General features: G+C 34.3%; 1 protein-coding gene across 1 annotated transcript in view; it reads right to left on the bottom strand.

Moving 5' to 3' along the window:
• Positions 1-12363, bottom strand: part of LOC147070980 (organic solute transporter alpha-like protein) — a 30708-nt gene that overhangs the window by 17501 nt on the left and 844 nt on the right. The window contains exon 2 of the mRNA XM_085949272.1: positions 21-216. Within this exon, the coding sequence (XP_085805398.1) occupies positions 21-201 (181 nt within the window). The 5' untranslated portion in view covers positions 202-216. The remainder of the gene's footprint in view (positions 1-20; positions 217-12363) is intronic.

Raw genomic sequence — 12363 nt, 5'->3', positions numbered from 1 at the left:
TAATATAATAAATATCATACCAGAAATGTACGAGTATATCTCAGGAAATCGGGGATCGGAGCACAGTACACTGTCGTTGTAAGATGTTCTGGAGGTATTTCCAAGTGGATGGTGGTCTCCAGTCAATTCATCTGCGTGGTACGTGGACACATTTTCGTTTGTGATATTCGGGTTCAGTCTTCCAACCAATATAACTTCCATTTTTAATTAGTTTATCTGCATTGGATAAAATAACAACATTTTGTTTAATGGGTGTTAAAATGCAAGTAAATATAGTGGAGATCACGTGGAGGAACAAATCTGGTTTTACCGTAAGACTTAAGAAACTTCCATAGTTTTAGAGAGTGTAAACTATATACGAGTACCTAATATTTGCGTATTTTTTTGTTCGAGAAAACATATTTTTTGTAGGTTAATAAGAAGCAAATAAAATTCAGCCGTATGACACTTTTTTCGTTGCTTTATACCCTATCCATCCAAAATTTTCGAATGCTATTTTAAGCCAGATGGCATGCGAAACGTATAATTGCGTTCATGGAGATTTTGTATATAAGTATCTCGCAAAATCCGAGCACAGAATGCCCCTCTACCATAAGTTTAGCGAACCGATTGCAAAATTTGCCCGAATCGATGTTTGACAGATTGCAACTGACAGCCCGCGTTTGTTGATAATTTATTGTCTTAGGTACTTGTTTTCTTCCGTATTTTATTATGATTCAGTGAATTATTTTGATTATTGTCTAATGGTATTATCTATTTTACAATTGATCCTATAATTGGTGCTTCATTTTATTCAATTTTGACTGCTTTATTTTATACTAAACTTTGCTTTCGTAGATGAAGCTACGAGGGTGGGTCAATAAGTCCTTAGAAAAGCCGACAGGTGGCGCGACTAGTACTGTAAGCGGTTTGTTTTCATGCAGCGGCACTACCGATTCAGTATGCTGCGAAGTTTCAATCAGATTGGTCGGGTTGTTGTGTGTTTCTCGTACATTCAAAAAAAAAATTTGCTTGTGGAAAATGGAAAATGGAGAAAATTGAGTTTAGAGCTGTTATTAAACATTTTTATATAAAAGGGTTAACAGCAAAGGAAATAAAAAATGAGTTGGATTTAGTTCACGGCACATCTGCTCCTTCACTTGCAACTATTTATAACTGGTTAAATGAATTTAAACGTGGTCGTACATCAACAAAGGATGAACCACGCTCAGGACGTCCTGTAGAGGTGACTACACCAGAAATGATCAATAAAATCCACGATATGGTGTTAAGTGACCGAAGATTAAAGTTGAGTGAGATAATTGAGGTTACAGGGATCTCAAAAGGTAGCGTCATTTCTATTTTACATGACAAATTGGGCATGAAAAATATTTCTGCAAGATGGGTGCCGCGTTTGCTCACAGTCGACAATAAACACAATAGGGTGGTGGCCTCTAAAGCCCTGTTGTCGCTCATGCAACGCAATCCGGATGAATTTTTTCGTCGCTTTGTGACTGTAGATGAAACATAGATACACCACTATACTCCCGAGACGAAAGAACAGTCAAAGCAGTGGATTGCGAAGGCAAACCATGTCCAAAGAAGGCGAAAACCGTAAAATCAGCTGGTAAGGTTATGGCTACTGTATTTTGGGATGCACGTAAAATTATTTTCGTTAACAATTTGGAAAAAGGAAAAACAATAACAGGGGATTATTATGCATCTTTATTGGACCAGGTAAAAACCAAAATTGAAGAAAAACGGCCTCATTTAAACAGGAAAAAAACCTCTTTCATCAGGACAATGCCCGTGTTCACACATGTTTACGATCAATGGCTAAAATTGAAGAATTGAAGTTCGAATTGGTCGACCATCCACCGTATTCGCCAGATTTAGCCCCCAGTGACTTTTTCCTTTTCCCAAACTTAAAAAAATGGCTATGTGGACAACGTTTTTTTTCAAATGAAGAAGTCATCGATCGGACAAATGCTTATTTTGAGGACCTTCCGAAAACTTATTTTTCTGACGGTTTAAAAAAAATTGAGAAACGTCTAACCAAGTGTATTGAGCTCCAAGGAGATTATGTTGAGAAATAAAAAAAAAATACAAAAATAAAAACTGTTTTAATGCTTTTTTCTAAGGAATTATTGACCCACCCTCGTAATCTACAATGCCGCAAATTTCGTAAAAGCGGCGACGTTTTCGAATTCAAGAGTTTCGTTAGTAAATACACAGACGCAGATTCATGAAAATTTAATAAATATAATATTATATTTTTAACAACTCAATTCACATGATTGTGCCGAAATCGATTTATGCATAATAATTATATGGTAGGTAGGTGGGTACCTATACTATCACGATAACAATTTACTTTTATTTGTTTACCCTCCACGTTAAGATATTTCCTATACATAAATATTGTAATAAATATAAATTTATTCAATAACGTTTATTCGGCATTCGGATTATCCGGCCATAATGTAGTATTAAATCGAAAAATAAAAGAAATATGAAAGTATGTAATAGCGAGTTTAACATATAGAGACTACTAGGGATATCTAGCGGCAAAATGCGAAAATTTATCGTTTATTTGACAGTTAAGAGCCCATAGACATCAAAAAGTTACCATAGAGGAAAAAAATCTGTTTATATATAAGGAATACTTGTTTCAAATATACGTGAATCTACAAACACCGTTATTTAAATGGAGCGTTATGGAACACGAAGCGATTTCTGTATACAGTTTCGCACGCAACTCCATGAACGCTCGACTAGTTAGTAAATGTTTGTAAACAGAAACAGCGTAAGTTTGGAGGGTAATAAACAATTCGGTTTGGCTTATTTCGATGGATACCATATTAAACAGAAACATGAGACACCACGAGTTTTTAACTGAATTTAGTGAGGCAAATAAGATAACATCTCACAGAGCTTTTTTTCATGACCGCATTTGGGGTGAAATTTTATTTAGTCTACTTTTTCTCCATAATTACACTATTTCGGATAGTCGTGTCCAGATCCCAGACACCGATGATAAAATTTACTTAGCTGATATTTTATGAAATCAATACGAAAATTAATAATACCCTTGCTATAATTTGTTGAATACTTTATCCGAAATTACGATTTTTATATAGGTATAAAAAATATTTATTTTGTATTAAAACACTTTGATGCTGGCACACTCAAATATCCTGCGGACATGCTGTTGGGAATACATGGACTGTAGAACTGGGATTCCTAACCATATTTTCGCCAGGAGCACATTTATAGCCAAAAAATGGAATGGTCATATTTTTTCCGATGAAACTTATGAGTACATAACTTGAACATAAATCTAATATATAAAAATTAATATTTGTGTATTTGTGTGTTTGTGTGTTTGTTTGTTCGTACTTAATGCGCAGCCATACCGTTCATCCGATTGCGATAAAACTTTGTAAACTTATTGCTTGCACTTGCAGGAAGAGTATGGGCTATACTAATATATAAAAATGAATGTCTGTCTGTCTGTATGTCTGTCTGTCTGTGTGTCTGTCCCGTATGCGTTCCTATACCATTCATCCGATTGCAATGAAATTTTGGTAAGTGGTTGTATGCACATCCATGAAGGTTTCTAAATTAAAAAAATGATCATCTTCTTCTTCTTCTTCATTCTATCTTCTTTTATTCGTATGGTTCCTATACCATTCATCCGATTGCGATGAAACCTTCGTCAGTTGTTGTGTTAACACCCGCAAAGGTTTCTGAAATAGTACAACCATCTTCTTCTTCTTCTTCTTCTTCTTCATTTTATCTTCTTTTATTCGTATTGTCCCTATACCATTCATCCGATTGCAATAAAACCTTCGTCAGTTGTTGTGGTAACACCCGCAATGGTTTTTGAATTAGTACAACCATCTTCTTCTTCTTCTTTTTCTTATATTTTATATTCTTCTATTCGTATGCGTTCCTATTCCATTCATCCGATTGCAATAAAATTTTTGTCAATAATTTTGCCAACACCCGCGAAGGTTTCTGAATTAGTACAACCATCTTCTTCTCCTTCTTCTTCATTCTATCTTCTTTTAATCGTATGGTCCCTATACCATTCATCCGATTGCGATGAAACCTTCGTCAGTTATTGTGGTAACACCCGCAATGGTTTTTGAATTAGTACACCTATCTTCTTCTTCTTCCTTGGTTCCTATACCATTCATCCGATTGGAATGAAATTTTGGTAAGTGGTTGTATGCACATCCATGAAGGTTTCTGAATTAGAAAAATCATCATCTTCTTCTTCTTCTTCATTCTATCTTCTTCTATTCGTATGCGTTCTTATACCATTCATCCAATTGCGATGAAAATTTGACCAGTTGTTGTGCGCAAGCCCGCGAAGGTTTCTGAATTAGTACAACCATCTTCTTCTATTCGTATGCGTTCCTATACCATTCATCCGATTGCAATGAAACTTTGTTGGTGAGTTGTCGTGCGCACGCCTGCAAAGGTTTCTGAATTAGTAAAACCATCATCTTCTTCTTCTATTCGAATGCGTACCTACACCATTCATCCGATTCCAATGAAACTTTGGTGAGTTGTCGTGCGCATGCCCACAAAGATTTCTGAATTAGAAAATCATCTTCTACTTCTATTCTTATGCGTTCCTATACCATTCATCCGATTGCAATGCCATTTTGATCAAGTGTTGTGCCCTTGCCCGCAAAGGTTTCTGAATTAGTACAATCATCTTTTTCTTCTTCTATTTGTATGCGTTCTTATGCCATTCATCCGATTGTGATGAAATTTTGACCAGTTGTTGTGCGCACGCCCGCGAAGGTTTTTGAATTAGTACAACCATCTTCTTCTTCTTCTATTCGTATGCGTTCCTATACCATTAATCCGATTGCAATGAAACTTTGGTGAGTTGTCATGCGCATGCCCACGAAGATTTCTGATTTAGAAAATCATCTTCTTCTACTATTCGTATGCGTTCCTATACCATTCATCCGATTGCGATGAAACTTTTGTCAGTTGTTATGCGCACACCTGCGAAGGTTTCTAAATTATTATTATATAAAATACAAAGTTTTTTGTTTGTTTGTTCCATCCAATTTTTTTTTTTTTTTTACTACATATTAATAACATTAATAACGTTTTCATATTTTGGATTCGATTTTAATTTAGTGTTCTTATGTTTGACCTTTACTCATATTAGAATTATTTTCATATTGCCATATTGTATTACACAGATATTTTAATATTAACAAAATAATTACCTCTTATTATTTTTCAAATATCTAAGATAAATATAACCACGAAGCGACCCTGTGCGAAGCCGGGTACTTCAGCTAGTACATAATATATATTAAATTTGATGTACGACGAGACCTCTCGCAAAACCAAACTGGCATGGTGTGCATTCAGGCGCTTGAATAGTAGGTATTAAGTATATTCAAAAGTGACCTGTCATTGTCTTTTAAACGTAAAGTGTTCAACCAACGTATGCTATCAGTGTTCACGTACACGTGTGAAACAAGCAATCATAATATAAAAAAATCAATAAACCACGAGTAGCGCAATTTGAAATGTGCATGTTGGGCATAACGCGGAAAGACCACAACAGAAACCAATAGATAAAAAAGCAAACAAAAGTGCGCAATGTGATAAACGGCGTAAAAGTAGATGAAATGGCAATGGACTAGGCAAATTCCGTCACAAAGTGGTACCCAATGGCCACTATACGATCCCAGGGTTCGGTCGATGTACGTGGCAGCAAAGAATTAAGTATCAAGAAGAGTGGAGGCTTTCATCCAGCAGTGGATCGATACCAACTAATGGTGATTGTGATATTCGATAAATAAATATTATTTATATATTTAAACAATAATTCCTAGTCAACAACCCTGTATTAATAAAGTTTCCAATACTATAATGAAACAGATACCTAATTATAAAACTGTATCTATTTATTATTAATGCAAAAATATATCTGGAAAAAGTATGCAGAAAATATACAACAGTAAAAAAGAATTAAGTACAATAATTTATAACTAGTGCATTTGTCATTTTTGGCAATTCCTCAATCAATTTTTCATCATTTTGTCTCAAAACCATTATAATCGACTTCTACCATGTAAACGCCGGTTCAATTAATAAACAATTATTCATAGTTATAAAATAAATATAGGTAGGTATGTCAATATTCCTGTTCTTAAACAACCGTTTAAATCCGTATCAGTGATTTGTATTTGGCGTTTACATGACGTAAATTGTACGTAGGTATTACATATTTTCAACGAAGTGACACGAACAAAAACGCCGACCTTCAGTTAGTGTTTATGGCAGAGTATGGTTTAACGACATAACTATACAAATCTAGCCTTGTAGTCAATTCTACTTCTCAAATAGCCGTGCGACAACCTCACGACGAGGTACAAACAGAATATATAAGTCCCATGGTCCCAAACTATGGAAGAAGCAGAGAAGAAATGGTCGAAAAAGACCATGAACAGGTAACCAGTAGCGTAATCGTTTAGTATTAGGAAGTAAAATGTATGTTGTTAACCTTTTCTTTGTAAAATGTAATAAAATTTTACGTAAAAAATTTCGCCTCGGAGAATCGAGACTGTTCAAGTGTAATTGGAACGCTGTGACCGCAGACCTCGAAATGACACGCCATGAAATTTCAAATCGATCTATTTCGGAAATAATTTCCGGGAAATCTCCATTAAACTTAGAAAATAAGTTATGGGAGAGATTGTTTACGTAAAATTAAGCAGGTACATGCTTCAATAACTTTTATAGCTATAATGGAAGTGTATGAAAATTGGAAAAGAAAATTGAATATTTATAAATTTATATACTGTATAATTGTAAATAAAGAATTTTAATACTAATTTTATCAATACAAGATAGGAGTTAACTACCGTTATAAAAATATTGTAAACGCGTATCTATATCTATAGACGCGTAATTATAATTATAGATTTTGTTAATGCTATAACTTGCTGACTATAATGAATATTGTAAAAGTAACAATTGGAAAAACTTGAGATTCTGGTATAGATGGGTTTCTACCCATAAACAATAATAAATCTTAATTGCCTCCTAAGTAATAAAAGAATCAAATACTGCGACTAAAAAACACAAATTGGCGCGTGACCTTGAACCTTAACTGAATTCTGTTCGACTAGAATTTACGGCCCGGCTGTGTTGAGTTGCCGGATAAAAATAGATTCAAGGTTACGTTTAGATTACTATGGAAAAGCCACTATTAAGGACGAAATAAATTTGTAGTCGCTTGTAAATAACATCTTGTTAGGATTAAGCATTTATATATTTAAGTTGAAATGTTAAGTATAATATTATAGTATTTTCACGTAATAATGTTCGTCCGAAAGGTAAATATTGAATGAAACGTTTTCTGCGGCTCCAAATAGTTTTATTAAAACTTAGTAAAATTCTATTGGCCTAAAAAGGCCAAGAGTGGTGGAAAGGACTAGTACGTGGGTGTCAACCTTTCATTTTGACATTTTAAATTTAAAGACTGCCATTCCCTTATTTAGTACACGAGTACCTATTCTGATACCTCGTTGGAAAGCTAAAAACTTTCCCCTTCGTTTGAACACGAAAAATCATATAAAATCAACTATTTTGCTGACGTCACCGTAACTACGTATTTAAAGGACATGTTCTAGAGGGTGCTTAAAACACCCCTATTAAGTCTTAATTTTGCGGAAATAAAGTAGAGTAAATTTAACCCGATTTAATTAGAAGATATCTCTATTAGAAAGTTGCCAGGAACGGGAGATATACGTAAATTTATCCCGTGAGAGAAAGATATACATCTGCTATCCCTTACGGACTGTTTCCTGTTAAACCTCCATCCCGAGGGTATAAAAGGTGACATCCTTTTTCCGTAAAATCATTAGTTTCTACACTTCTCACCGGCGATCTTCAGTAAGCAGCAGACCTCTCTGCGAGCTTGTGGGACACGGTTCTCAGTACATTCGCGATTCATACGTACCAGTAAGTCCCCTTCGACGGGCAAAACGTAGCGCGAATAACTCGTATCTGTCGGTAGTGACGTCGGCCGCTAAAACGTAGCACGAATACTACGTATCTGTCGATAGTGACGCGCCGCGGATTAATTTTATTTTTCATTACTCATCATACGAGGTGACGTAATCGAGATAAATTACGCGATCGGATTTGTTTTATAAAAACAAATTAATAAACTCAGTCTGTAATAATAAATTTTACAAATCTTTTCGGGATTATAAAATAAATTTTTGAAACTTTATTAAGTAAACATAATTATAAAATAAATTTTAGTAAACAAATTCATAAACATAAAAACAAATTTTAGTAAATAAATTTGTAAACATTAAGCAAACCTTTTGTAAACAAGTCTGTAAACACAAATAAATATTTGTAAATACACTGTGAACATAAATAAACTTTATAAACAACAATAAAATAATTCTATTCTTTTATAAACCTAATACTGTGTGACCAAAGAATAATTTATATTTTCTTTCTTATGGGAAAATATTTCATGAATTAAAAATATCCAAAGAATATCTGCGTATACATTCTCTGAATTAGGTGTGACTTTTCGGGAATTTGTGAAAGATTTCACAGAGATCCTATAGTGAACAAATAAATAGTTTGCTGATACTTTAATGAGATTTAATTACGGGAACAATGTCAGTTAACCTTATTGTGTGACTGTGAACTCTGGTACCTGGATAAATTCGGCACCACACCAGCTGAGAGTTTTATTCGGGGATTCAAAAGTTGTGATACTACAAAGGAGATCCACCTCTCCTAATTCATCACTAGTCTCCTCAGTGACGGCCCGGTAGCATTATTGAGCTAGCCGTGAGCCGGGTCATGTCAGAAGCACAGTGGCATAGTTCGCCGAGAGCTTTCTTATCGGAACGAGATAACCGTATACTATACGGTCATCTCTATAGCACTGAGATAAAAATAATTGTAAGATAAAAAGAACTTTTTATATCCCACGTTTTTAAATTTTCTGTTGAATCATATAAACTTGACAATTCTATGTATTAATAATTTAGGACAAATAAGGCAATCGTCAACAAATATTTTTTTTGCTATTTTGCAACAAACAAACAAAATATAGAATACTGACATGTCATTTTGATTTCCATAGTAACGCACGTATATATTAATAATTTAGTTGCTGGACAACCCCCTTAGCAACCAATAATAGTGGATTGGATTACGGATTTCTTCCGAAATAACTTTTCATACAAAACAGAATTAACTGAAAATTAATTAAATTCTACTTAAAGATGGCTAAAAGTATTAAAAGAATGCATTAGCATCGTGTTCTGATATATTCTAAAAGTTTTAAATGTCTTGCTAGTCGGGAAGTTAGTTAAACATCGATTGCAAGATTTGTACTGGATAAACAACCACTAGACAAACAAGAATACGAGCTAAGAAAAACGTGGTAAAAATACGCGTTGTTATGTATTTCTAATTTAATTAATTACCTATTTTCTACTGTATTTCAGTTGTATTACATGTGTTTTATGTACAAGTCGGTTTACAGGAAGGCAGGCGGTAATCACGCTAATTTTCATAGCCGATTTTAGCAAAATTTATAATTTCAAGAATGGAAACCTAACCTAACAAATAATCCAGTATATCGGCTATTTTAAAAATTTGTTTGCCGCTGGCTTCCTATAAACCAGGGGGGGGCAAACTTTTTGGAAGGAGGGCCAAATTCAAGAATGCAAAATGAGCGGCGGGCCGCAAGTAAAATACCATTTTTAGATATAAGTACACTATTTATTATCACGAAAAATAAACATTTTTTTAAATTCAGGTGTTAATTTTGTAGTTGATATTCTCAAAACTGCTTGTAGATGGGCATCGGAGATATTTGATCCTAAAGAATTTTTATTGAGGTTCATGATCGAAAATGTTTGTTCACATATATAGGTTGATCCAAAAATAACGAACATTTTTCTTGCATAATCTTTAAGTTGGTCGAATTTGTCTGAATTAAGGGCATTGTAAAGTTTAGAGATTTCTTCACGACGATGCAATTCTCTTAAATCAGTGTCACACTGCAGATTAATAATCTCAAGTTGTAGCTCTGTCGGTACACTATCAATATCTATTGAAAATGGATCGCGTACTATTGCTAAACTTGTCTCAAATTTTCGGAAGTCACCAAATCTTTGTGAAAAATCGTCATTCAGAGTTTTAATAATTTTACCATATTCTTCAAATTTATATTCTGATATATTCAGCAACTTCAAAGTTGGAAGGTGGTCCACGTCGTTATTCGATATTTGTCGAAGGAATAACTTGAGTTTTAATTGAAATCCATTCAAACTTTTTACCATATCATGGGCATATATTTTTTTCCTTGCAACGCGGAGTTAAAAGTATTTAAATGTGTCACGTTCTTCAACGTAGAAAATAGTGGTTACATGGTGTGAGACGAGGCGCAAGGAAGACGTAGTGAGATAATACATTTACGAAACAACATATTCTTCAAATTTTAATCTATTGTCAATATTTTTTAAAAAATTATAAAAAAGTTATTCGTAATCAGAAGTACAATTAATGATGGCGGGCCACAAAAAAATACCCGGCGGGCCACATGCGGCCCGCGGGCCGCAGTTTGCCCCCCCCCCCCTGCTATAAACCGACAAGAACCGTATTTTATTTATAGATTAATTTTATCTCAGTACTATATGACCCAAAGAGGTTGGACCATATTTCCGATACAAAATTTCACGGTGAAGTGTGACTCGGCGAACTGCATACGTACAAATTTCTCGAAACAGTATTTGGCAAATGAGTCTTTGGGCGCACGAAAAAGTGCTGGTGGGCGCAGGGTTGGAAATCCTTGGTGTAGATTGTAGATAAAGGTTTTGTAAGAATACAGATTTTGACAATATTTACGTCAACATAGCCCTTTGTGATGACTGTATAGTTGTGAATACGTCTAGTAAAAATGTCTGGATATGCTATTCGTCGCAATTTGTATTTAAAATGTTATATTGTGGGTACATATCTACTATTATTTACCTTGGAACTTACGTATCATGGAAAATTAAATACTATTATTACAGTTTGTTCACTAATCCACATTCTATTTTATACATAGTGCATTTATGTCCATATTATCTTGATGTTATCTTCTAGTAGTAAATATAATAATTATGTTCGTGACGTGAATGAATCATCATAATTTATTATCAATAATTACCAAACAATCAACTTGACGTTAATAATAACGTGGAATACAGTAATAACGAAACACATCACAATTATTTAAAGTATCCTCAATACAATGTATCTACCTACACAATAAATAAATAAAATATTTTTTTATAAAAGGCTTTGAAGACCAAATAGAGATTTGGCTTTCTCAATTTAACACTCTCATAATGTGACCTTCCACATAGTGCAGGATCCCATAGACTTGTCTTATACATAATATGCGGAACGCATTCTGACATTTGGAATAGGTTCTAGGGGTCACCAAGATATATAATGTCGATGTTGCCAGGCGATATTAGTGGTCAATTTTTTTATTGAGGTTTTAATTTTTTTTTCTTATAACCCACCAAAAATTGTTCTGAGTTCTTCAATAAAACCAAGACCGAATCAGGGATTGATTGAAAATGCAATAATTGTACCATATCATTGGCATGGTCGTTGAACGGTTCGTCTCACTTGAAGAAATAAAAATAGCGGGTAGTGCAATGTGTTCAAGATACATATAGGTGGGTTATAAGAAAAATAATTAAAACCTCAATAAAAAAAAATGACCACTAATATCGCCTGGCAACATCGACATTATATATCTTTGTGACCCCTAAAACCTATTCCAATTGTCAGAATGCGTTCCGCATATTATGTATACGAAAAGTCTATGGGATCCTGCACTAACATCTTGGTCAACAGATCTTATCCCCTAAAACCTATTCCAATTGTCAGAATGCGTTCCGCATATTGTGTATACGATAAGTCTATGGGATCCTGCACTAACATCTTGGTCAACAGATCTTATCCGTTATGGGCATATATCAAGAAAATTCGCGATTCATTCATCTATTGCAAGCATGGCCCCCACGCCCTGAAGTAAGTGGGCCCCCAGGCCAGGATCTTTGGCGCCCCCCCCCCCACTGCTTATCGCAGGGTTAAAGGCGGTGTGATTTTCTTCAGAAGCGTTTTCCAAGCGCTGTTCCAGGTACAATTAAAGGTTTTCAGTGTATTTTTAGCGATTTTTTGTATTCTTGAATACACCCAATTAAATCATGGAGTTGTCGAATATCGACACACAATAATTTAAAATTGTATTACACAACCATATATTTTTTAATCTTAATACTTTTGAATATAGCC

Source organism: Rhyacophila brunnea, unplaced genomic scaffold (assembly GCF_057557595.1).
Source record: "Rhyacophila brunnea isolate RB1 unplaced genomic scaffold, BYU_Rbru_1.0 scaffold_21, whole genome shotgun sequence".
NCBI lineage: Eukaryota > Metazoa > Arthropoda > Insecta > Trichoptera > Rhyacophilidae > Rhyacophila > Rhyacophila brunnea.
This window is presented reverse-complemented; position numbering and strand designations above follow the sequence as displayed.